Raw genomic sequence first — 23,262 nt, forward strand, 5'->3', positions numbered from 1 at the left:
AGAAGAATAGACAGTCAGGAAAAAAGTTTGAACTTTTACTTTTTAGTAGAAACTTTTTTACTTTTACTCAAGTGCGTTTGTAGCCAGATACTCTGACTTTTACTTGAGTACGATTTTTGAGACGGTACCCATACTTTCACTTTAAAGGAAAACTCCAACATTTGGGGAAACTAGCTTACCGTCTTCTCCAGAGAAAGACAAGAAGATAGATACCAGTCTCCTCTCTGTGCGTTCAGTAGAAACAATGAATGGAAACGGACATGACCGGTTAGCCTAGGTCATGTCCGCTTCCATTCATTGTGCTAAGCTAGGCTAACATGCAGCCAGATAGCCTTCCTTTCTACTGAACGCAGAGAGGAAACTGGTATCTATCTTCTAGTCTCTCTTTGGAGAAGACGGTAAGCTGATTTCCCCAAATGTTGCCATGTTCCTTTAAGTATAATTTCTGGGTACTTTTTTTACACCCCTGCAAGCCTCATCGTTGCTCATCTCCCTTCTCCACTCTCTCAGGGAGCAGAGCAACAAGCGTCGCGTCAAGGAGATCGTGAAGGAGTTCTCTCTGCTGTGTCGAGGGCTCCAAGGCACCGGCCACTCTGCCCACTACTGAGCCCCGCGTTCAGTCCGTCGTCCCCCCTCCCCCGACGTCCCTCTGGTGCCCGAAAACAGAAGTACGTTTGGAGATCAAGGGGAATGTTAACGGGAAAAGAAAGGCACTATTTACAGGAAAACGCCAACATTTTGGGAACATACTGTAGCTTACCGTCTTCTCCAGAGAGAGAGACAAGAAGATGGATACGAGTCTCCTCTCTGTGCGTTCAGTAGAAAGCTATCTGGCTGCACGTTAGCCTAGCTTAGCACAATGAATGGAAGTGGGGACATGACCGGGTAGCCTAGCCAGTGTCCAAATAACACCTCTCCACGAAGGCTACCCGGTCATGTCCGCTTCCATTCGTTGTGCTAAGCTAGGCTAACGTGCAGCCAGATAGCCCTCTACTGAACGCACAGAGAGGAACTGGTATCTATCTTCTTGTCTCTCTCTGGAGAAGACGGTAAGCTATGTTCCCAAAATGTTGAAGTTTTCCTTTAACGGGAAAAGAAAGGCACTGTTTAAAACGCAGGCTTCATTTGGCGAACTTTCCATTGTATGGAGTTACACAGAGCTGACAGGGGGGGGCGCCTCTGGGCCATCGCAGGAAAATTAACTCAAACTCACTGTGAACTAAACAAAGCCAGTAGTCAGTGTGTGCACTGAAGGCGGTCTACACTTTAGGTTCTATCTAAGTGGCGGGCGATACCGGCCTTTAGCTGCCAAGAAGTACTGAATAAAGGGCCTGTACATCGTATATTACCCTTAATTTTTTACAAACAAATTACCTTTTTTTGTGGGCAAGATGTGTTTCTATGATGAGACTTCAAGTCACGATGGTAGTTTGTGTGTGTGTTTTTAACTGTCTTTCTAAACAGCGCTCCACAAGGGTCGTACTGTGTACATGACTTCTAACCTTACATGTTTATGATGTTTATATGATGATGATGATGATGATGATGATGATGATGATGATGATGATTTATAAACAGCAATAAAGACACTCGTTGAAGCGGCATGAGCAGACTGTGGTTGGTGTACTCGTTTTTATTACTTCTCGTCTGTTGTATACCGTCGTCATAGATCATAATACACACACATTATCAAAATATAGAAATCCCCCCCCCCCCCCCCCCCCCGGGCCGGGCTCTTCCTCCTCGCCGTGTTACAAATGAGAAGCCTTGTAGAAACAAGACGTTATCACCATTATATAGCTTATATATATATATATCTCTTGTATACCTCTGCTAATACATAACAAAAACATATTTCGTCATTATTAAAACATCTTTATTTAGGATGTTCACAACATAAAACAAAAAACAAAAACAAGGACAGACTTTGTACATAAGACGGGACATTCTTTTTTTGTTTGTCGTGACTTCGATTAGGCTGCTTGATTTTTAAATCAATGACATCACTTCAGAAGGGACGGCGGCCATTGTTGGAAGTTGGGGAGTAACCAGGACGAGTGGAGAGCCTGGAGCTCACACTCTGTCATATTCCCAACACTTAGTCTGATTTCCATTTAGGGGGCCAGTACCCCGGCCGTGCTGGAGGCCGGGGGCAGCTCCTTGAACTTGTGAGGCCCGGGAGAGTGCTTAAGTTTGGGCACAAAGGGACACCTGGAGTGCCTGGTTCTCCTGGGCCGAAGGGGACGGCTGGTAGAAAAAAGGTGGAATTGAGAAGTTCCTCTTTGTACTAGTGAGGGGTGGTGCTGTACTAAGGGGTGGTGCTGTACTGAGGGGTGGTGCTGTACTGAGGGGTGGTGCTGTGAAGTGAGGGGTGGTGCTGTACTGAGGGGTGGTGCTGTACTGAGGGGTGGTGCACTGAGGGGTGGTGCTGTGAAGTGCGGGGTCCACTGTTTGTGTGGCTGGTGCAGTACGCTGCTGTGTGTCCTCAGCCCTCTGGTTCTGGCCCGGCCCATCACTTATCGTATCCTTGTGAAGAGGTTCAGCACCGACTTGGATTCCTGTCGAACACAAACGGAAGCAAATGCATTGATTTTCTGTTTAGTATTGCGTGAAAAAAAAAAAAAAAAAAAAAAAACTTTGCGGAGGAGCAGATGAGCTCGTATTACGGAAGGTATTGCACATTATTAAAGCAATAAAAGCGTGAAAACCTTCTCCAGTGTTTCCATAAACCATGGCGTTTTGTTTTCAGACGTGGAGGCATTACAGATTTGACCCCTGGGACAGAGGCGGAGGTCCAACACGTTTCAGGCTGTCGAATTTAAAATGCTTTCACTTATTTGCAGGCATAAAGGCGGTATACATTTTTATTTTTACCTTCCTATTACACATAGATTGCACGCGACTGCTGTAAACTCAATACAATAAAACATGAACAAATGGCGGGAAACGAACCCACCCTACGATGACCTCATGGGTTCAGTGAGGTCATGCGGGTCCTTTCGAAGCCTATAGTGGTCGGTCTCCTGAGCGCGAGCAAAGGAAATGCACTTGAGGGAAGCCTTTTTGCAGCACATAGTTCACCCTTTCTCGCCGCCACAAGGGATACGTTCATGGCAGTTCTGTGAGGCTTCTGGAAGGTTGGTATATTTATATAACAAACCAAACCGTTTGAAAATCGGTTGAAAATTGAGCAAGCTATGGTTATTTCAATAGTACATGCACACCATAGGCATTCATGTTATGAGTGGGCGTGCTGCCTGTGGCAAGATGGCCGCCATGTGGCAACATCGGTCTCCATTGGCCAGCAGCGCGGGTAAGTCATCTAGCCTTTATATTAGGGATGTTCGATATTGGCTTTTTTACCGATATACCGATATTGTCCAACTCTTAATTTCAGTTACAGATATATGCAGGGTTCCCCCCCCCAAAAAACGGAATAATTTCAGGTAATTTGTCGTGGAATTAACACAACATTATGCATACTTTGACAATAAAAAAAATCTGAATGTTTTTTAATTTTTTTTAAATAAAGATTTTTTTGAAAACAGATACCGATAATTTCCGATATCACATTTGAATGCCAATATCGGCAGATAATATCGGACATCCCTACTTTATATATGTCTATGGTCTGCCAACCATGCTGGTACCCAGCAGACGGTGATGCCCCTTCCTTCACCCAGGAGGGCTTGGCAGCTCTCGTAAAGAGCCTTGCTCCGTCCAGACACTGGGGCCATGGTTACACTTACAACGTTTCATTTTCGAATTATTTCGTTTGCATGTCCCAAGTTAAAAGGCAACGTCGTTTTGGCAGGCAATTTCGGTTTCCTAGCGGCAACGCTCAAAGGGGCTTTTCATTTTCAAAACTCCCCCGCAACAGTGCCATGTAATATGCGCAAGCCAGATACGGAGCCGTTCACGCCCAACGCCCAACGCCCATGCGCAGTAGACACCGACGCATGGTGATAGAGTGTTCGTTTGGACGTCTGCAAGGCGCGCTTTGCGATGCTCCGGAGAGATATGGACTTTGCTCTCTCTATCTGTCTGAAGCGGAGCGGGGCTCTACGGTGCTTTAACACACACTCCCGACCGAGGCGCACACACAAATACCTCCCGCGCATTCAGGAGACAAACCACGTCTAACTTGCCTGCCAATACACAACGTTCTGAAAAGTGAAATGAAACTAAATCGTTTTGCCTTTAATGTAACCGCAGCCTGAATGTGTTGCTCTAGTGCCACGGCTTCGTGGGTGTGATGTTCTACAGACAGAGGGTGTGATGTTCTACAGACAGAGGTGTGATGTTCTACAGACAGAGGCACAGGTGTGATGTTCTACAGACAGAGGGTGTGATGTTCTACAGACAGAGGGTGTGATGTTCTACAGACAGAGGCACAGGTGTGATGTTCTACAGACAGAGGCACAGGTGTGATGTTCTACAGACACAGGTACTTGGGATCCAGCTCGTTGTGTGATGTTCTACAGACAGAGACACAGGTACTTGGGATCCAGCTCGTTGGTGTGATGTTCTACAGACAGAGGCACAGGTGTGATGTTCTACAGACAGAGACACAGGTACTTGGGATCCAGCTCGTTGGTGTGATGTTCTACAGACAGAGGCACAGGTGTGATGTTCTACAGACAGAGGCACAGGTACTTGGGATCCAGCTCGTTGGGTGTGATGCTCTACAGACAGAGGCACAGGTACTTGGGATCCAGCTCGTGGGTGTGATGTTCTACAGACACAGGTACTTGGGATCCAGCTCGTTGTGTGATGTTCTACAGACACAGGTACTTGGGATCCAGCTCGTTGTGTGATGTTCTACAGACACAGGTACTTGGGATCCAGCTCGTTGTGTGATGTTCTACAGACACAGGTACTTGGGATCCAGCTCGTTGGGTGTGATGTTCTACAGACACAGGTACTTGGGATCCAGCTCATTGGGTGATGTTCTACAGACAGAGAGGCACAGGTACTTGGGATCCAGCTCGTTGGTGTGATGTTCTACAGACAGAGACACAGGTACTTGGGATCCAGCTCGTTGGTGTGATGTTCTACAGACAGAGGCACAGGTACTTGGGGTCCAGCTCGTTGGTGTGATGTTCTACAGACAGAGGCACAGGTACTTGGGATCCAGCTCGTGGGTGAGATGTTCTACAGACAGAGGCACAGGTACTTGGGATCCAGCTCGTTGGTGTGATGTTCTACAGACACAGGTACTTGGGATCCAGCTCGTGGGTGAGATGTTCTACAGACAGAGGCACAGGTACTTGGGATCCAGCTCGTTGGCCACTGTTACGTATTACTTTCACACGGTGGAGGGATACTTACCGTCTGTGGTGCATATTCACATTGTGGTTGGTTGAAGAGTGTTGTCACTAATTGGTGGTTGTGATTGACACAACTGTTTCTTTCTGTTGTCTTTTTCCTTGTCATTAAAATGGCCGCTTCTTGTAATTGACACAGGTGTGGTGATGGAGGCACCGCGCCCTATGTAAGCAGGCCAGAGTGCAGTCGGCAGCAGTTCTCTCGCAGCCGTCTCTCGTCACAGTCACTCGTCACAGTTCTCCAGAGCCCGACCAGAAGAGCTCACTTATGCTTTTCTATGCTTTTCACCATTTTGACCTTTTTAGCATTTTGTCCATTTTTGCTTTGTTCTACTTTTGACCATGTGCTTTACTTTATTATACGCTGAACCTATGGAGTCTGGAGCACCCAGCGCCCCATTCTTTTTGTCCATTTAAAAGTAGTTGCAAATAAATATAGTTACTTTTGGTAAAAACGCGTCCGTTTTTTCCTGTGTCCACCTGCTTACATTCAAGGCCTACCGGGGAAACTAGCCATATTTTCCTGACTGCTCAATTTAGGATTGAATATAACAGCCACTCCATGAAGCCCAATGTAACTAGAAGCTGGTGCCTGTAAGCAATTAAGTGTGCGATCCACATTTCCTCTGGCTCAAACATGGCCACCACGGCCAGGACAACAAACAGTACGAAAGTGTGTCTGTAAAGTGTGTCCGCTTCCTCGTCGTGAGAGTCGTCAAGTCAAGACCGGACAGCGGAGCGCCATCTTCCCATACGTTGTGATAAGCTTCTTTTCCGTCGTCTACTGGTGACGAAGTGACCTGCTGGGAGGAGAGGAACAAACTATTCTGTTTTGCTCTCATCAACACGCAGGACATCTTTCCAGTGCAGTGGTCGGAATCACCCCGTTTTCCCCCCGATTCCCTTCCCTCTCTTCTGCCGGGTGGCGCCTTTTTCAGACCGTCTTGGGAAGTATAGACCTCAGACCGTACAATATCAAGACGGCCCGTGTATCTCAAGCTGGGATTTAGCATTCTGGCACAGAGACCGTGTCTGCATAGTCCTGGAGGGTCTTTGCCGTACCGGGATTCAACATCTAGACACACACAGCTTGCACCATCAAGGACAACGGCATCGACCACGGGACTGCAGACTAAGGGCTAGATCTAGGGATGTCCCGATCCGATCACGTGATTTTCCGAAGATCGGGATCGGCAAAATAATAAAAATAAAAATCGTACATTTTTATTTTTACTTTTTTTATTTATTCAACAAACATGACCATGTTCACGTCTTAAACTCATACTGAGGCCTTAGTTTTGGTTTTAAATTGCATATCATCATTCATTTATTTATTGTCACACAGAGCAGAAGAATTTTGCCAAAACAAACCAATAGTATCCAGCTGCAGAACGGCAGACCAGCCACAATCTCAGACCCAAATGAAATTTCTATTTTTTATTTATTTATTTTTTAATCCCAATTTCTCACATTACATTCACCCTGAATGTTGACGTTATCCAGGTAAAAAGTTAACTTCATAAATCATTTGATGTATAATTAAATCAAAGGAAATGCGTTTGGGTCTGAGAGTGTGGCTGGTCTGCCGTTCTGCAGCTGGATACTATTGGTTTGTTTTGGCAAAATTCTTCTGCTCTGTGTGACAATAAATAAATTAATGATGATATGCAATTTAAAACCAAAACTAAGGCATCAGTATGAGTTTAATACGTGAACATGGTCATGTTTGTTGAATAAATTAAAAAAATTAAAAAAATTAAAATAAATGGATCGGATCGGGAAATATCGGTATCGGTAGATACTCAAAATCACATGAACGGGATCGGATCGGGAGCAAAAAAACGTGATCGGGACATCCCTAGCTAGATCCACAAAGAATGGATTGCACGGAGAAAGTTGCAGCCTTACTTACAATTCTTTATGAATTGAAAATGGGGGACCCTGATGTAAACAAGACGAAAGAATTTCTCTGGTCTGCACGGTGATTGATTGAATGAAAATTTTATTAACAGATTGCAGAATGGCTACAATACAGTACAGCTCAATACACACAATTGTTAAGGGGATGCAGACCAGAGAAAGACTTTAGTCTTGTTTACATCAGGGTCCCCCATTTTCAATTCATAATGAATTGTAAGTAAGGGTGCAACTTGCTTCGTGCAATCCATTCTTTGTGGATCTAGCCCTAAGTCGGTGTCAGTCATTATTATGCAGTGCAAGAAGTCCAAGTGGACGAGTCCCATTTTCGTGGATTGATGTCCTGGTTTGGCAACAGGACAGGAAGGCCCTACAGAGAGTGGTGCGCTCAGCAAAGCGTACTATGGGTATTGCCCCTGCAGGACTTATACAACAGGAGGTGCAAATCCAGAGCCTGCTGAATAATGAAGGACCCTCACCACCCCAACAACAGCCTGTTCAAGCTGCTGCGGTCAGGCAAGCGCCTCCATATACATGCAGCAAGAACAGAGAGACTCAGACTCAGCTTCTTCCCCCAGGCCATCAGAACACTGATCTCTCCACATGAACGCACACACGTACGCACACACTCTACAGGTCACTTTAGGAAAAAGCAAAGGTCACTTTAATAAACATAAATGTATGTTTTTGTATAGTATAGTTAGTATAGTATAGTTAGATATAGAATAACTGTATATTGTATAGTATATTGTATAGTAGTGTATATAGGACTCATTACCTTTAATTCATAAGCTTAGCATTGTATAGTATTTTATCTTAGTACCTTTTATCTATTATCTATTCTATTTTATTCTATTATTTGTATTTTTTTTTGCACAATCAAGGCGGGCATGGCCACCTTCATTTCACTACATTGTCTCGTGTATGTATGTGACAAATAAATCTCTTGAATCTTGATCCCGATTGCCATCACGTATTTTTGGCGAGACACATACAGCCGTGAGAAGAGATCGCAGTCGCGCGTCAGTGCTTCAAGTTATATCTTCTGCTTTCTTTGACTTGTGTTTTTACTGGTGGGTGGCTGAAGAGAGGCATCTTGCTCTTGGACAGGGTATCTGTGACAGGCTTTGTTCCCTATAGGGAGGTGTAGTGGTTACTTCCTGGTCTATAGGGAGGTGTAGTGGTTACTTCCTGGTCTATAGGGAGGTGTAGTGGTTACTTCCTGGTCTATAGGGAGGTGTAGTGGTTACTTCCTGGTCTATAGGGAGGTGTAGTGGTTACTTCCTGGTCTATAGGGAGGTGTAGTGGTTACTTCCTGGTCTATAGGGAGGTGTAGTGGTTACTTCCTGGTCTATAGGGAGGTGTAGTGGTTACTTCCTGGTCTATAGGGAGGTGTAGTGGTTACGTCATTGCTGTTTCCGGCCGGTCCACCATCTTGAAAACGCAATGTATTTCCCCATTGCCCATTTCTAAATCGTCTCGTTTTAAAACAAATAAAGCATGAACATTTCCATCGTGTACCTTTCTTTGCGTATTCATCCACAATCTATAGCTCAACATGAAAATATTCGCAATTAACCCTTTAATCGCCGTTGCCGCTGGAACACGTCATTCCCCGCCATGCTTATTCTGCCGATGCCGCTGGACAGCGTCTTTGATATCAATATTTCAAAAATCTGTGATCGAAATCATATTTCTCCCCCGGAGACATTATATGTACTGGTGAGCCCCTGTCAACTCTCTAACGGTTCAAGAGAGCGCCATCTGGTGGCCGATCGGCGGATCGCCCAGGGAAGAAACAGGGAAGTGGAAGCTGGTGCTCATTTCAATTTGGTCCGATAACTCGCTATAGGTCCCGGGACTCAAGCTCGACACAATGGATATCGATCCGTTGCCAATAACTCGACAAAAACAACATGATTTGGACGTATATACTATTATACAACCTGGAAATGGATCGGGTATTTCTACATACCATAATAGAAAGAATTCTGTTCCACGCTCATCTCCCAACGGCGAGAGGAAGCTACGGTGAGTTTCAGCGTTATTTTGTAATGTCTTCTATACTAACTGCTCTAATGATCATATCACCCACACTAGATGAATGATATAACGTTGCCCACGGAATTATAAACGACCCCCCGCCCATCCGATCATACGTAGTAACTTCTAGAAGTACGTGCAGTTGACATTTTTTATCTCGCGCCGATTGCTATCAAACTGTATACAATCATCAATATAATGCATTTAGGGCTATAAATCACGTTCTGGAGAAAGCTGCAGAAAACGATAAAACATACTTATACTTTAGACCGTATTTTAGTATGAATATGTGAATGAAAAAGTATAACGTTGCTACACCCTGAACAATAGATATAGGACCTTGAATGGGCCATGATAATGTCAATTTAGCAATACAATTTAAAAAGTTATAGCCCTGCAAAGAAGGGGAACTTCTCCATGTTAAATAGGGCTGGCGAGGGATGGGAAAGTGTTAATCGTAAAAAAAAGAAAAAAATCGCCAAATTTTATTTCAACCAAAAATGCTTAAACAATAATGTTAGTGATAGAAGGGAACTCGTTTTGTGCAAAAATGGAACACTTTCCAATGTTCATGAGGCAGAATTGTTACAATAGCCGGATTTCCCAATGATACATCCCTATACGGGTGGACCTCGCGGGTGGTCCAGAGTGACGTCGGACTACACCTCCCTATTCCAACCTGTTCTTCCACAAAAGGTACTGTTGTGCACCCAAGGACCCCCCCCCCTTCCTCACAACTGCAACTGATGACTTCATGATATCTTTGGAGTGAAGAAGCACCAGAATATCCTGACGCCCACAAGGGATACCGGAGCTCCTATCCCCTGAGCCCAGAAGTTCAAAACTTGTAATCCCTATCTGATTGGATCAGATTTGTATTCATTCATTTCAACTCATTATGAATTGAAAATGGGGGACCCTGATGTAAACAAGACGAAAGTCTTTCTCTGGTCTGCATCCCCAACAACACAACAATTGTGTGTATTGAGCTGTACTGTACTGTACCCATTCTGCAATCTGTTAATTAAAATGTTCAATCAATCAATCAATCAATCAAATTAAAATGTTCAATCAATCAATCAATCAATCAATAGGGATTCAATGTTTTGAACTCCTGGGCCCAGGCCATCAGGACGCTCAATGACTCCATCTAACATCGTCAACCCATCCATCTACACTCATTGCACACACTCACTTTAAACAAACACTCACCTTAACACTCACTTTAGACACTTTAATAAATAGATAAATATAATGTAGTGTTAAAGAGATTTGCACTACACTCATACCTCATTTGCACCTTGCCTTAAAATAGTTTTCATACCTCATTGTCTGCATTTTACTTCATTGTACTTAAGTTTGTATATTGTATCGTTTGTATATTGTTATTCCTCTTCTACTTAATGTTTTACTCTATGAAGCACATTCCCAGGGGCTCATACAGAACCAAGCACTTCACTGTAATGTACATGTACCTGATACGCGACAGAAGAAAGAAAAACTCGAAACTCTCTTCAAGAAACCGGTTCCCCATCTCTTTGATCACTGCTGTTTAAACAAAATGTCACTTTAAACTAAATGGAAAAGTCACTGAATGAGGAATATAAAGGTCACGTTAAGGAAAGAACAGATGTGGTTCTTGTATAGTATAGTTTAGATATAGTAAGTATAGCATAACAGTATAGCATTGAATCTTGAGGGAGCGAACATGCTTCACAAAGGCTTCTTCTTGCACTGCTGGCTGCCGCTCACGGTCTCAAATTCTGCATGTCATTCTGGCCCTGCCTGGACCTCCAATCATCTAGCGCCGCGGACGGTGAACCCAGGAGGATCCTCCGTCAGGCCAACTGCTCCACCGGATCCTCGCCTTGGACGCATTGTTCTGTTCACGGCCGCGGTCGGTTGCCATGCGGTGAGGACTCTGCGCTTGTTTTATGCACAACAACTGGTTACGGAATTCTTCCGGCGTTGCTGGGTGTTTCTCAGAAAGACAAGCGTCATGTCACACACATAGTGAAGCAGTGGGTGCGGTCTAGGGCTGTCCCCGACTAAGGATTTGGATAGTCGACTATGATTGGCCAAAATTTGCTGTTAGTCGACTATTAGTTGACTAAAAAAATAAATAAATAAATAAAAAATTATTATCATTCCATTTGGGCTGTGGTGGGTGCTTAATGTCTGAAGGAGTCGACTGAAGGCTTCTTGTCCTCTGCAAAAGCATGCAATTGGTCCACTGATGGATACATCTTGATATTTGTCTAGTCTAGTGTGTTCATTAGATGGTGAAATCCTCTTTCAGTGCCTCTGTGCCTGTTTTCGTAGGCAGTTAGCCTCTGGTATGCGCGCCATTAGCGTTAGCCACGCTTCTAGGCCTCTTTTCTTTTGGAAAGAATGATAACAGTTTTTTTTGTATTCGACTAAGAGGTTGGCAGTCGACTACGGCTCCTTTCGACCAAGTGAAACCACCTTTCTGGGTGGAAATCCTAGAAACGATACACCTTCGCGCTATCATCTGAACAGTCAAACCGCATAAAACTATGACGAAAGGGTTCTCAAGGCTCTCGTCGCGTACTGCTTACATCACAGGCATGCGCCAGTAGCCTAGAAGCGTAAACAAAGCGAACAAGCATGTCTGATTCTATCCACGGAGATCACCACATTGGCAGTACTTTTAAATACACAAGAATCAGTCCAGAAGCTATCGCAACTATTAGTGACTGGAGCCACTGTCTGTGTGACTCTGCTTTGGTCCAATCACATTCCCCCACCCACAGTCTGCGAATCAGAGGCAGAGTAGGGCGGGTCTTCACAGCACGCTTGGTTGTCTCAACGACCTGAGGCAGTGTAGCGTATGGGTTAGCGGGGCTCCGTCGTCTCGAGTCGACTACACCTTTACAGCCTCGTCTGCACGAAGAATTCCCTCCCAAAACACTAGTCTAAACACAAAATTAAGTGGGACCACAAGACGACTTCTGTGGTTTCTGTTGAGACTCTCTCCGTCTAAACATGGCCTTAGAGCAAACATCCAGGCTGTGAGAGGGTTTCCACTTAGAGCAAACATCCAGGCTGTGAGAGGGTTTCCACTTAGAGCAAACATCCAGGCTGTGAGAGGGTTTCCACTCAGAGCAAACATCCAGGCTGTGAGAGGGTTTCCACTCAGAGCAAACATCCAGGCTGGGAGAGGGTTTCCACTCAGAGCAAACATCCAGGCTGTGAGAGGGTTTCCACTCAGAGCAAACATCCAGGCTGTGAGAGGGTTTCCACTTAGAGCAAACATCCAGGCTGTGAGAGGGTTTCCACTTAGAGCAAACATCCAGGCTGGGAGAGGGTTTCCACTCAGAGCAAACATCCAGGCTGTGAGAGGGTTTCCACTCAGAGCAAACATCCAGGGTTGGGTAGCCCCCTTTCGTGACTGTGATGCACCGAGTGAATACACAGTCCTTTATGCCACCATGTAAAATGTCTACAATTAAGTCTTTCTCGTTTTTCTCTATCAAAACGCTTCTCGTACAAGTATCGCAGAGAAAATGTCAAAGATACTCACAGTTGCACGAGGGTTTCGGACAGACAAACGCTAGGGTTTGAAAGCTCGCCGTTGCTAATAAACATTTTAAATAATTTTTATAAACTGGTCAACAGGGCTCAAAACGGCTTTAGCTGCTTGATGCGCCTGCGCTGTGATCACAGCCAGGGCTTGACATTAACTTTTCGGCTCACCAGCCACTGTGGCTAGTGGTTTTCCAAAGGGGAGGATTTTTCCCGGGGGAGGATTTCTGTTCAAATGCGTGAATATTAAAGGCAACCAACTTGTGTTTAGCGTTTCTCTGATTGGCCAATACGCCCATGTGACCACTGCAGCGCGAGAGAGCGGCAGCGCGGAAATAGGCTGTCTATTGCCATTCTCTAAGTCAAACTCTAACCTTAACCAGCTCCTTAACAGCGCCTAAACTTAACCCTTCTAACCTTAAGCAACTCCGAAACAATGCCTAACCTTAACCAACTCCGAAACAATGCTTAAAGTTATGCCTAAACTTAACGGCGAAAGAATGCGAATGCACGTTAAAAAAAAATTAAAAATTAAAAATTGAAGGGAATCGAACTAGCCAGCAACGAGCCGTAGGATCCACAGCCATGCAGCGTTGCCAATTGAGCTATTTCTGGATACTGAATAACGGGTGGTTACTGGCATATAATGCTGGGCGTGGTTAGACACAAGTTGGTTGCCTTTAATATTTAGGCGTCCCAAATACATATCGTCCCTCGAGCCCTTAAGCTTCGTTCTTAACACTTTAATCGCCATGGGTTAAATTCATAATTTACCATCCCTCGCCAGCTCTATTTGTCTATGGAGAAGTTCCCCTTCTTTGCAGGGCTATAACTTTTTAAATTCTATTGCTAAACTGCCATTATTATGGCCCATTCAATGTCCTATATGTATTGTTCAGGGTGTAGCAACGTTAAACTTTTTCATTCACATATTCATACTAAAATATGGTCTAAAGTATAAGTATGTTTTTATCGTTTTCTGCAGCTTTCTTCAGAACGTGATTTATAGCCCCAAATGCATTATATTGATGATCAAATACAGTTTGGTAGGAATCTGTGCGAGATAAAAAAATTTCAACTGGAGGTACTTCTAGAAGTTACTACACGTCATCTGATGTTGACCGGATGGGCGGGGGATCGTTTATAATTCCGTGGGCAGCGTTAGATGATTCATCCAGAGTGGGTCATATGTTCATCAGATCAGTTAGTATAGAAAACGTTAGAAAATAACGCTGAATCTTACCGTGGCTTCCTCGCGCCGCTGGCAGATGAGCGTGGAACAGATTTTTTTCTATTATGGGATGTAGAAATGCCCGATCCATTTCCAGGTTGTATAATAGTATATACGTCCAAATAACGTTGTTTATTGAGTTAGGGCGAGCAATCTATTATCCAGTGTTTCAAGATGGAGTCGCGGGAGCTATAGCGAGTGGCCGGACCACATATGGATGAGTACTACCGGTTCAAAGGTTAATATCCGGTTGGCGATCTGCCGATCGGCCACCAGATGGCGCTCTTGAACCGCTAGAGAGTTGAGAGGAGATCACCAGTGTGTCTCAGGGCTCCGGAAAGGAAATATGATTTCGATGACAGATTTTTGAAATATTGACATCAAAGACGAGTTACGGCGTCTTCGGCAGAATGAGCATGGCTCGGAATGACGTCTTAACTCGTCCCCGGCGATCATAGTGTTAATGTTAAATGAATATGGCTAGCTAGCTAACAAACACCGTAATATTAGTTTAATAATACATGTTACATAATACATGTTAGTTTGTTTAATACTTACTCGCACATCCACAAATAGTCGGTGAAGGGTCTGCCTTTCTTCCCGATTGCGTGAACGTTTGCGGAACATTGTAACGTTAGCTAACTGTCTTGCTAGTGTAAACTATGGATGAGTCCGTCGCACTAACCAGTTGCGCTAACGGGTCCTCCTAGTCTAATGTGAGCTATTAACGTTAACAGTGTTCGTTCAGCTGTCACACACGGAGGCGACACGACGCACGTGATAGGGCGAAGTGGATGGGCCAATGGAATGAGCACACCGTGCCCACCCAGTCCTTGTGGGAGTTGTAGTATTATGTAGTATCACCTGGATTGACTTAATTATTGCAGATGCCTTTTGTAGACCACAATGATTTTTTTTCCATAGAAAAAAAGTCACCCGCCACTGCCGAATTCTACCCGCATTTGGCCGGTGGCGGGTGTTAATGTCAAGCCCTGATCACAGCGCATGCGCATCAGGCACCCAAAGCCGGAGATAAAGCTGTGTTGAGCAGTGTTGACCAGTTTATAAAAATTATTTAAAATGAGATACTTGTACGAGAAGCGTTTTGATAGAGAAAAGCGAGACAGACTTAATTGTAGGAATTTTACATGGTGGGACAAGGGACTGTGTATTCACTCGGTGCATCACAGTCACGAAAGGGGCTAAGGGTTGGGCTGTGGTTTCCACTCAGAAAGCTGAAAGTTGTCTTGAAGCCAGTCCCCCAGAGAGATGGAACTTTGTCCACATTACAATCTTACTGACTGGCAACAAATTCCAACTCCCTTCCCTGTACCTTCATTAAATTACCTTTTGTATTGATGCTTACTTATTACATTATACATGTTTATAGATGTATTTGAAATGTCGGGTGCTACCTTCAAGACGGGCCATTTCGACGTGGAGCCCACGGAATGATCCCAAAGTATGGCCACGTCCACTGGATCTCCTCGGCTAAAGGCACAGAGAGGTCGGTCCACAGCCCAGAGAACAGCCCCCTGCCCGGGGGTTCAGGTGGTGAACCGCTGCTCTGACCATCTCTTTATCACGGCAGCGGAGTGGGAGCTGTCCAGAGATAAAAAAACAGCGGCGAATTAACCCTTTCACTACCAAAATGGTTAACCCTTTCACTGTGACAATACAGAAGGTTAACCCTTTCACTGCCACACGACCAAGGGTCAACCCTTTCACAACCAGACTACAGGCGGTTAACCTTCTGTAGTGTGGTAGTGGAAAGGTTAACCTTCTGTAGTGTGGTAGTGGAAAGGTTAACCTTATGTAGTGTGGTAGTGAAAGGGTTAACCTTCTGTAGTGTGGTAGTGAAAGGGTTAACCTTCTGTAGTGTGGTAGTGAAAGGGTTAACCTTCTGTAGTGTGGTAGTGAAAGGGTTAACCTTCTGTAGTGTGGAAGTGAAAGGTTAACCTTCTGTAGTGTGGTAGTGAAAGGTTAACCTTCTGTAGTGTGGTAGTGAAAGGTTAACGTTAGGTTATGACTATAACCAAGTTCTGTTAATTAGGGGTGACGCTTGGCATCACTCATGCACTCCCTCGCGTACGTGCACGCGCACTGAATAAATTCCACAAATGTACCTTTAATACCAGTATTAGTCTGACCACACCCCTCATCAGCTTACCTTCATAAGCAGGTGTGTGGTCACCTGCTCTCCTCCTTCCCAAGCTTTCACCACAAGGTGAGGTCAAGGGCTGCAGCGGCGTCGGATGCCAAGCGTCACCCCTAATTAACAGAACTTGGTTATAGTCATAACCTATCGTTCTGTTTCATTAGGGGATCCGCTTGGCATCACTCATGCACATAGGGAGGTCAAGCGGAGCCACTGGCCGACAAATACACCCCGCTGAAGGCCCCCCACAACCAACAGAACAGGGAGGGCCGAGCCCCCCCGACCCCCCCTAATGGAGGGCACTCCCCCTATTAGAGGTTTCCCGGGAGGGCGACGGACCCGACCGTGCGAAGAGGCACTCAAGCAACTCAACGCACAGGGTGAGCAGACCGTGGCTTGACCCCACGACTACACACAACCCGCATGCCACCCGGGAACGAACGGAGGGAACAACCTCGTTACTGCCCCCAGAATCACGGGGTCAAGGGCAAACCCAACCCCGTGGCAAAGCCGTAGCAGCGGAGCACGAAGGAAGACCCAGACCCACCAAAGGGACTGGACCCCCTGGAACGGGGGCCCGGAGAAGTCCATGATGCCAGCATCAAGACCCCACCAGGTGGGTACTTAGTGACCCCGCCCCCCACATCGCCAGCGTATTCGGACAAAGGCCCCTCAGCCGAGCGGGCCCTGTCCTCCCCAACAGTACACCGCCTGGCACACTGACCCTGCAACAGGCAGTCAGCATGGCCGTAAGCACACAAAAAAGGTTAACCAACGGAAGCAGGCAGCGCACCGGGGAAAACCAGGCAACAGGCTGTTAACCCTAGCCTGGAGACTGCGGACGAGACAGGCGCCAGAAAGGACAGCTGAACACAGCCGCCCCGGCGGAAGGGGCGTATGCTGGCGTTGTTGCATGACCAAGCCTCCATTTAAAAAAAACCCACCCAGAGGGGTCGAGGCAGAGAAGGCTGACACGATTGGCAGACGTCATGAACGTGCAGGGGCACCCTCAACCGGTTAACCCGGGAGTTGACACTGCAGCAACACACCAGAGAACCAACCACCCAGGTGTTACCCTATGCAGTGGTTGGTCCCATAACCCCTCAGGAAAAAACTCCAAAACACACTGCCGCAGCCCGTGTTCCAGTTTCCAACAGGGTTATCCCGGGCCTACGGGTCAACGAAAACATTACTTCGGACCGGGCCCGGTGATACGGGGAGCACAGGGTCCCCCGAGGAGGTCAAGACCACCCCAACAGGCCCCTCTTCGCCATGCGTAAGAGAAGAGCGTAAGAATGGAAAACCAGCTCCAGCACCCCGTACTTGGTATTCCCAGGAGGTCACCCAACCAAGTACTAACCAAGACCAACCTGCGTGGCGGCCGAGATCGGGCGCGTACAGGTTGGCACGGCCGTAAGCCATTAGAGAATACAATGTACCCAACAAGGGTTCCATAGCGCTCAACCCTGTGACACCCGGACCGACCTAGCATTTTTCCCCCTGAAAAAAGCCCAAGTCCCTCAGGGTACCAGAACAGCAGATCTGCATCCCCGGCGGACAACGGGTTTAACTGATCCGGACCAGCGCGACCAGAACCAGTCCCGTGCCCTAACCACGCCGACATGCCAACTCCAGGAGAAGGGGCAGATATGCGTGTTGATCTTAAACATAAAAAGAAGGCACCACTCAGACGTTTCGGTGCGAACCGCGCCCGGCGGCCCACCCCCAGGGCGTGAGACCCTTCCACATATGTTCAGATCCATTCCGTTATCATCCCCTGATATGAACGAGAACCCGTCGACAACCACACAGGGCGTCAAGAGGAAAAACCCCCATCCCAATTGCTTTATAAAAACGCTGTTTTAACCCCAAGCAATCAAGGCGCGCCAGTCAGTTACCTAATGTCCAACAGAACATCCTGAGCTAGCACTATGTGTGCGTTGGGCATATCCACATCAATAATAGGCTATTTAGACCATCTTATTGAATCCCCAAGACGCCCAGGGGAACGACAAGAGGGCGGGATGCAACCAACTCCATGAATGAATGAATGAAAACTTTAACCAACAGATTGCAGAAAGGGTACAACACAGTACGGCGCAATACACACAATCGGTAAGGGGAGGCAGACCTGAGAAAGACGTTAGTCTTGTTTCCATCAGGGGCCCCCATTTTTTCAATTCATATAGACACATCCAACTCTTTATAATAATAAAGAAGAAGCATCACCCGTATGAACCCAACTGCACAGCTGAGAGTAAAAAACCCGTTTTCACATGATTTTACATCTAGTCACTCTTTTTAATCAGAGAGTAAAGACTAGACCCTCCCAGAAACCTTCCCACACGAGTTGTAGTCATGAGAAAGACAACTGTGAGTCACGTGACCAACTGACTCAAGTTACACATAAATCGAGCGCAGCAGACCCGTGAGCCCTACGCTCTAACTCGACACCTTAAGACTCTGTAACTCATGGAAGGCGTCGCCATAGCAACACCGCTACGACGGGGGGAAACCCTGCGGCAGGATAACCCCCCCCCCCTGCCAAGACGTCCTAACGGCTCGGCCCTGACTGGCTCAGCAGAAGAGATAAAATCTCCTAAACCAATCAAGTGGGAAGGAGGGGTTTATTCGACACCCCCTCACAAAAAACCCTTCTTTCCCTACACACAAAAAACAACTGTAGCCATTTTGAAAACCTCCGGTAGAATGCTAATGTATAGCGTAAGCTAATACAATGCCCGCTACCCACAAAATGTGAACAGGATTTACAACAAAAACAAGTCGTATGTGTGTGAATTAGTGCACTGCAACCTTGCCCAGGCCCGACGGGGCCCGGCGGGTTCGGGCTGGGTAGGGCTTTTTTTTTTATAAATAATTTGTGCTCGGCCGGGCCCGGGCACCACAGTTTTTTTTTTTTTTTTTTTTTTTTCTCCCATATAACTAGGGTTATAGGATAACCTTCGTTTTAAGATTCGCTTTCTCTTTTGCGCCAGAGAAACATTTGGATGTAATTACTGCAGCGTGCAGGGAGAACTCAGGGGACAAGTTCAACTCGATTGGTTGTGTTGGAATATAGCCAGTTGGCGAACGTTTTAATTTGTTCTTGGGATGTATGTAGCCGGTTTTGTTAACGGTGTTCAACGCGTTGCTGACGTCTGGTGAGTGATGTTATTATTTGCTGGGTCTCGACTCGCTACCTGTTTTGTTGTGATTTTCATTACGTTGCTCTGCTCGAAATCTGATTTCTGTTTTCTGTTTGTTTGTTTGACTGAGTAGGCTATTGTGTGTCGTGTGTGTGTGTGTGTGTGTGTGTCAAAGAAGATTCTATAGCCTTCAATACGTTTTACATGGCTGATGTGTGAGTCAGAGATATAAGCGAGCACTGGGAGAGACGGCATTGCGAAACAGGCTATGTAAATGCTTCTTAGTTTTGTTTATTTATTACGTTCATATAAAACCATGTTTTGAATATTTAAAACAAATACAAAAAAAATTATATTTTAATAATAATAATAATAATAATTTTTTTCTGGTTTTCACGCGGGCTAGGGCTTAAAATATTATTTACAGCCGGGCTTATTTTCGGGCAGGGCCTGAAGTTCACGGGCTCGGGCAGGGCTCGGGCTTTATTTCAAGGCCCTTGCAGACCACTAGCGTGAATCCTACACCCGTTGACTATGTCGTACATAGCAAAAACGCTGACCGAGAGTAACGGCTAGGCCGTGGAACGTGTGTGTACGAGTATTACTGCAACTAACACAACAGCATTGTGAGACACATATACTTAGTTTAAGCAACGGAATAACACCAGTTTCTACCTGCATGTGGAGCGTCAGGCTAATAGAACCCCCTATGACTGAGTGTATGTTGCAGACCTTGTTTAATCTCGTAACACAACACGACTCATCTCACAACGTAAAAGTGCAGATTCATATTTACACAACCCCACCATATGATTTGTTGAAGAAACACACAGTTTGTTTGGCCAAAAAACAGTCCCCCTTATGTCGGGGAACTTTTTATTATCATACGTTTTTTAAGGCACAAAAACACAATCATAGAGGGGCCGGGGAGGGTGTAAAGGAGAGGGGACACAGAGGGGAAAAGTCACTCTCAGCGGCGTCTGCCACCTCGCGCCGCTCGAGTCTTGCCACCCCGAGGAGCCCCGGAGGGACGGTAGGTTACTGTCTGCTGGTCTCGACGTTCCCTACCGTCTCCTCCGGTCGTGGATGGGCCGGCGGTAGCAGAAGCGCCGTCTCTTCTCCTGGCCTTCTTGGAAGGGCCAGCAGCGGCGGCGGAGGCAGTGGTAGGCACGGCGGAGGGAGCTCGACGTCGTGGAAGCCTTCTGACTCCACCGGCAAGGACGGGAGGCGGAAAATGGGGTTGAAGGATGGATCTCTCCTCTGCCATCTCTCTGCATGTTGAGGTCATCAACCGCAGGGCCTTCCCGAACAGACCAGCGTCGGAGAGGGCGGCCGTCAGAAGAGGGGCTCTCTTCCGTTCCGGCACACGGGCCTGCTCCAACCAAAGATGACGCTGGCCCAGGGTGGCCAGGGCGCGCACTTTCCCCATGGCTATGGCCAGCACCTGGGTAAGGTGCAGGACAGCTCCTGACGCCTGGGTGATCTGATCGCATTTTACCTCGGTCAGATCCGTGCCGCCCGTCATAATCCCCGATACAAATCTAGCTAGGTGGGCGATGTTAGACGCCGCAGCCAGCGATTGTGTACCAGCGATGAATGACTGGTCACCCCAATATGCCAATCGCCTAGCCGATCTACCCTGGAGGACCGGCTTGCATAAGGGTTCCCACACCATATCCGGACAGAGGAGAGCGGCCATCGGACTATCAAGCCGAGGCACGCCCTCCCTCATACCTTTGACTAACCCCGACACCCGCGTAACTGGTACGTAGGTGGGGGTTAGTCCCATGATGTTGGAAACCGCCTGACCCTGACGAACATAGGCCCCCATTGAGGGGAAAAATGGGTAGACAACGTCCACCCCTCTCACTGGGCGACGCTGCCAGAGATGACCTATGAGATCATCAGGGACAGGAGCAGGCAATGGCAGCGGCATGCCGTTTGCGGCGGCGGCTACCGCCATGAGCTCGGGAAACAAAGCCTGCAGTTCCCCCTGCGGACCTTCCTCCACCGAACCCGCATCCCTCACATGCAGCAGGCTGCAACTGGTCAAGGAGCCACAGTCTGATGTGGCCGATAGTAGGGCATCCTGCTGATGAGGCCAAGGTGGTTCCTCGACATCTTCGAACAAGGAGTCCCACGGAGCCATTTCTCCCCCCTCCGGTGTTTCCTGGATAGGAGGGATACTCTCCTCCACGGGACCATCAAACAAGAATCCGTCCGACTCTTCCATGAAGTCCTCAGTTTCCATCGGAAATCCAGAGCCGGACGCATCCTCGCTGGTCTCCAGCAGTTCCCCAAAACCAGGCCGTTCGCGCCTGCATGCTACCATCTTGCGACGTGAACGGGCAGACGCGAAAGGTTTGCGTCGCAAATCCTCCGGCTCCAAGACAACCCCCCGTTCACCAACGGACGATTCCCTGGAACCAGAGGAACCAGAGTCGAGATCAGGCCACCGCCGGAGCGACGGCACCGACTCCTCGGCTCTTCGGAGAGGCAAACTATCCATCGGCTGTCTCCTGGGCTGGGTCGGCAACCACGAAAGTGGCAACAGCCCAGCACCAGAACGCACGACGGAGGCGGGAATGGAGAACCGCTGGTGAAGAGTAGGTCTAGCGGGTCTACTCTCCGAAGAATACATTATGACCCAAACTTTTTCTTTACAACAGATATGAGAGAAGAAAAAATTAAGCACAATGTAGACTCGTCACAACTCTTTTCAACACGTCAAGTGGGGTACTACCGAGGCACTTCCTTGTGGTGAAAGCGAGAAGGAGGAGAGCAGGTGACCACACACCTGCTTATGAAGGTAAGCTGATGAGGGGTGTGGTCAGACTAATACTGGTATTAAAGGTACATTTGTGGAATTTATTCAGTGCGCGTGCACGTACGCGAGGGAGTGCATTAGTGATGCCAAGCGGATCCCCTAATGAAACAGAACCTTCTGTAGTGTGGAAGTGAAAGGGTTAACCTTCTGTAGTGTGGTAGTGAAAGGTTAACCTTCTGTAGTGTGGAAGTGAAAGGTTAACCTTCTGTAGTGTGGTAGTGGAAAGGTTAACCTTCTGTAGTGTGGTAGTGAAAGGTTAACCCTCTGTAGTGTGGTAGTGAAAGGTTAACCTTCTGTAGTGTGGTAGTGAAAGGTTAACCTTCTGTAGTGTGGTAGTGAAAGGTTAACCTTCTGTAGGGTGGTAGTGAAAGGTTAACCTTCTGTAGTGTGGTAGTGAAAGGGTTACTGGCTGCACAGGGATCACCGTCAGCATGGTAGGCAGACCATAGACATATATAAAGTAGGCTTGAGCGGTATCATTTTTTTCACACCGTCATACCTTGCTGACATAATACCCCGGTATACGGTATATGACGGCATGACTTTCATTTTCATCAGCGGGGGGGTGGCAACCTGTGTTACCAAGTAAACAAATCACGGTGCTACTATCGTTAGCTCTCAGAATGGTAGCCAGAAGCCCGCACTGTTAGCGTTAGCATGTAGCCTAGCCATGGCAGACTATTTGATTCCTTAAGGGCTCGAAATTGCCTGGGTTTTGGTCATATGCTCCCGAAATGCTCCCGCTGTTTGGCTACTTCTATGTGCAGTGAAAACTACTTGAATGCTTTATAACCTAAAACCTAGTCATTGATTTAGTTCAGGGTAATCTAAGATTAGTCGCGGAGCTAACGCTAGCTAACGTGAGCTAACGCTAGTTAATCAAGCTCACAGAGAGATAAACAGCTGACAAGAGGATAGTACAGGTACAAATACAATAAAAACGCGGGTGGGGGCTGTTGTGTAAACCTTGTACTCTTTAGTTCACATATAATAAGAGACAGATTATTTGCTTGCTCCACCAGTGCACAACAACACAAACCAACTCTCGTTACCACAACGCTTTACGG

The 23,262-nt window shown here is 46.8% G+C and overlaps 2 protein-coding genes across 4 annotated transcripts in view; one reads left to right on the plus strand and one right to left on the minus strand.

Annotated features, from left to right (window-relative positions):
* The window catches only part of LOC311243433 (importin-13-like), a gene marked incomplete at both ends in the record, with an annotated part of 159,906 nt that extends 159,299 nt beyond the window's left edge, over nt 1-607 (plus strand). Inside the window, 1 exon segment of the mRNA XM_084332664.1 lies at nt 511-607. Coding sequence (XP_084188790.1) covers nt 511-607 — 97 coding nt within the window.
* A 1,122-nt stretch (nt 608-1,729) lies between these two features.
* The window catches only part of fzr1b (fizzy/cell division cycle 20 related 1b), an 88,728-nt gene continuing 67,195 nt past the window's right edge, over nt 1,730-23,262 (minus strand). Inside the window, exon 14 of one of the 3 annotated variants that reach the window (XM_084332963.1) lies at nt 1,730-2,558. In XM_084332963.1, the coding sequence (XP_084189089.1) occupies nt 2,188-2,558 (371 nt within the window). In that variant the 3' untranslated portion in view covers nt 1,730-2,187. Of the gene's footprint in view, nt 2,559-15,564; nt 15,667-23,262 lie in introns of those variants that run through there. The other 2 variants (XM_084332965.1, XM_084332964.1) reach the window with 2 other exon arrangements.

Source organism: Notolepis coatsorum (genome assembly GCF_963971535.1).
Source record: "Notolepis coatsorum genome assembly, chromosome: 17".
Lineage (NCBI taxonomy): Eukaryota > Metazoa > Chordata > Actinopteri > Aulopiformes > Paralepididae > Notolepis > Notolepis coatsorum.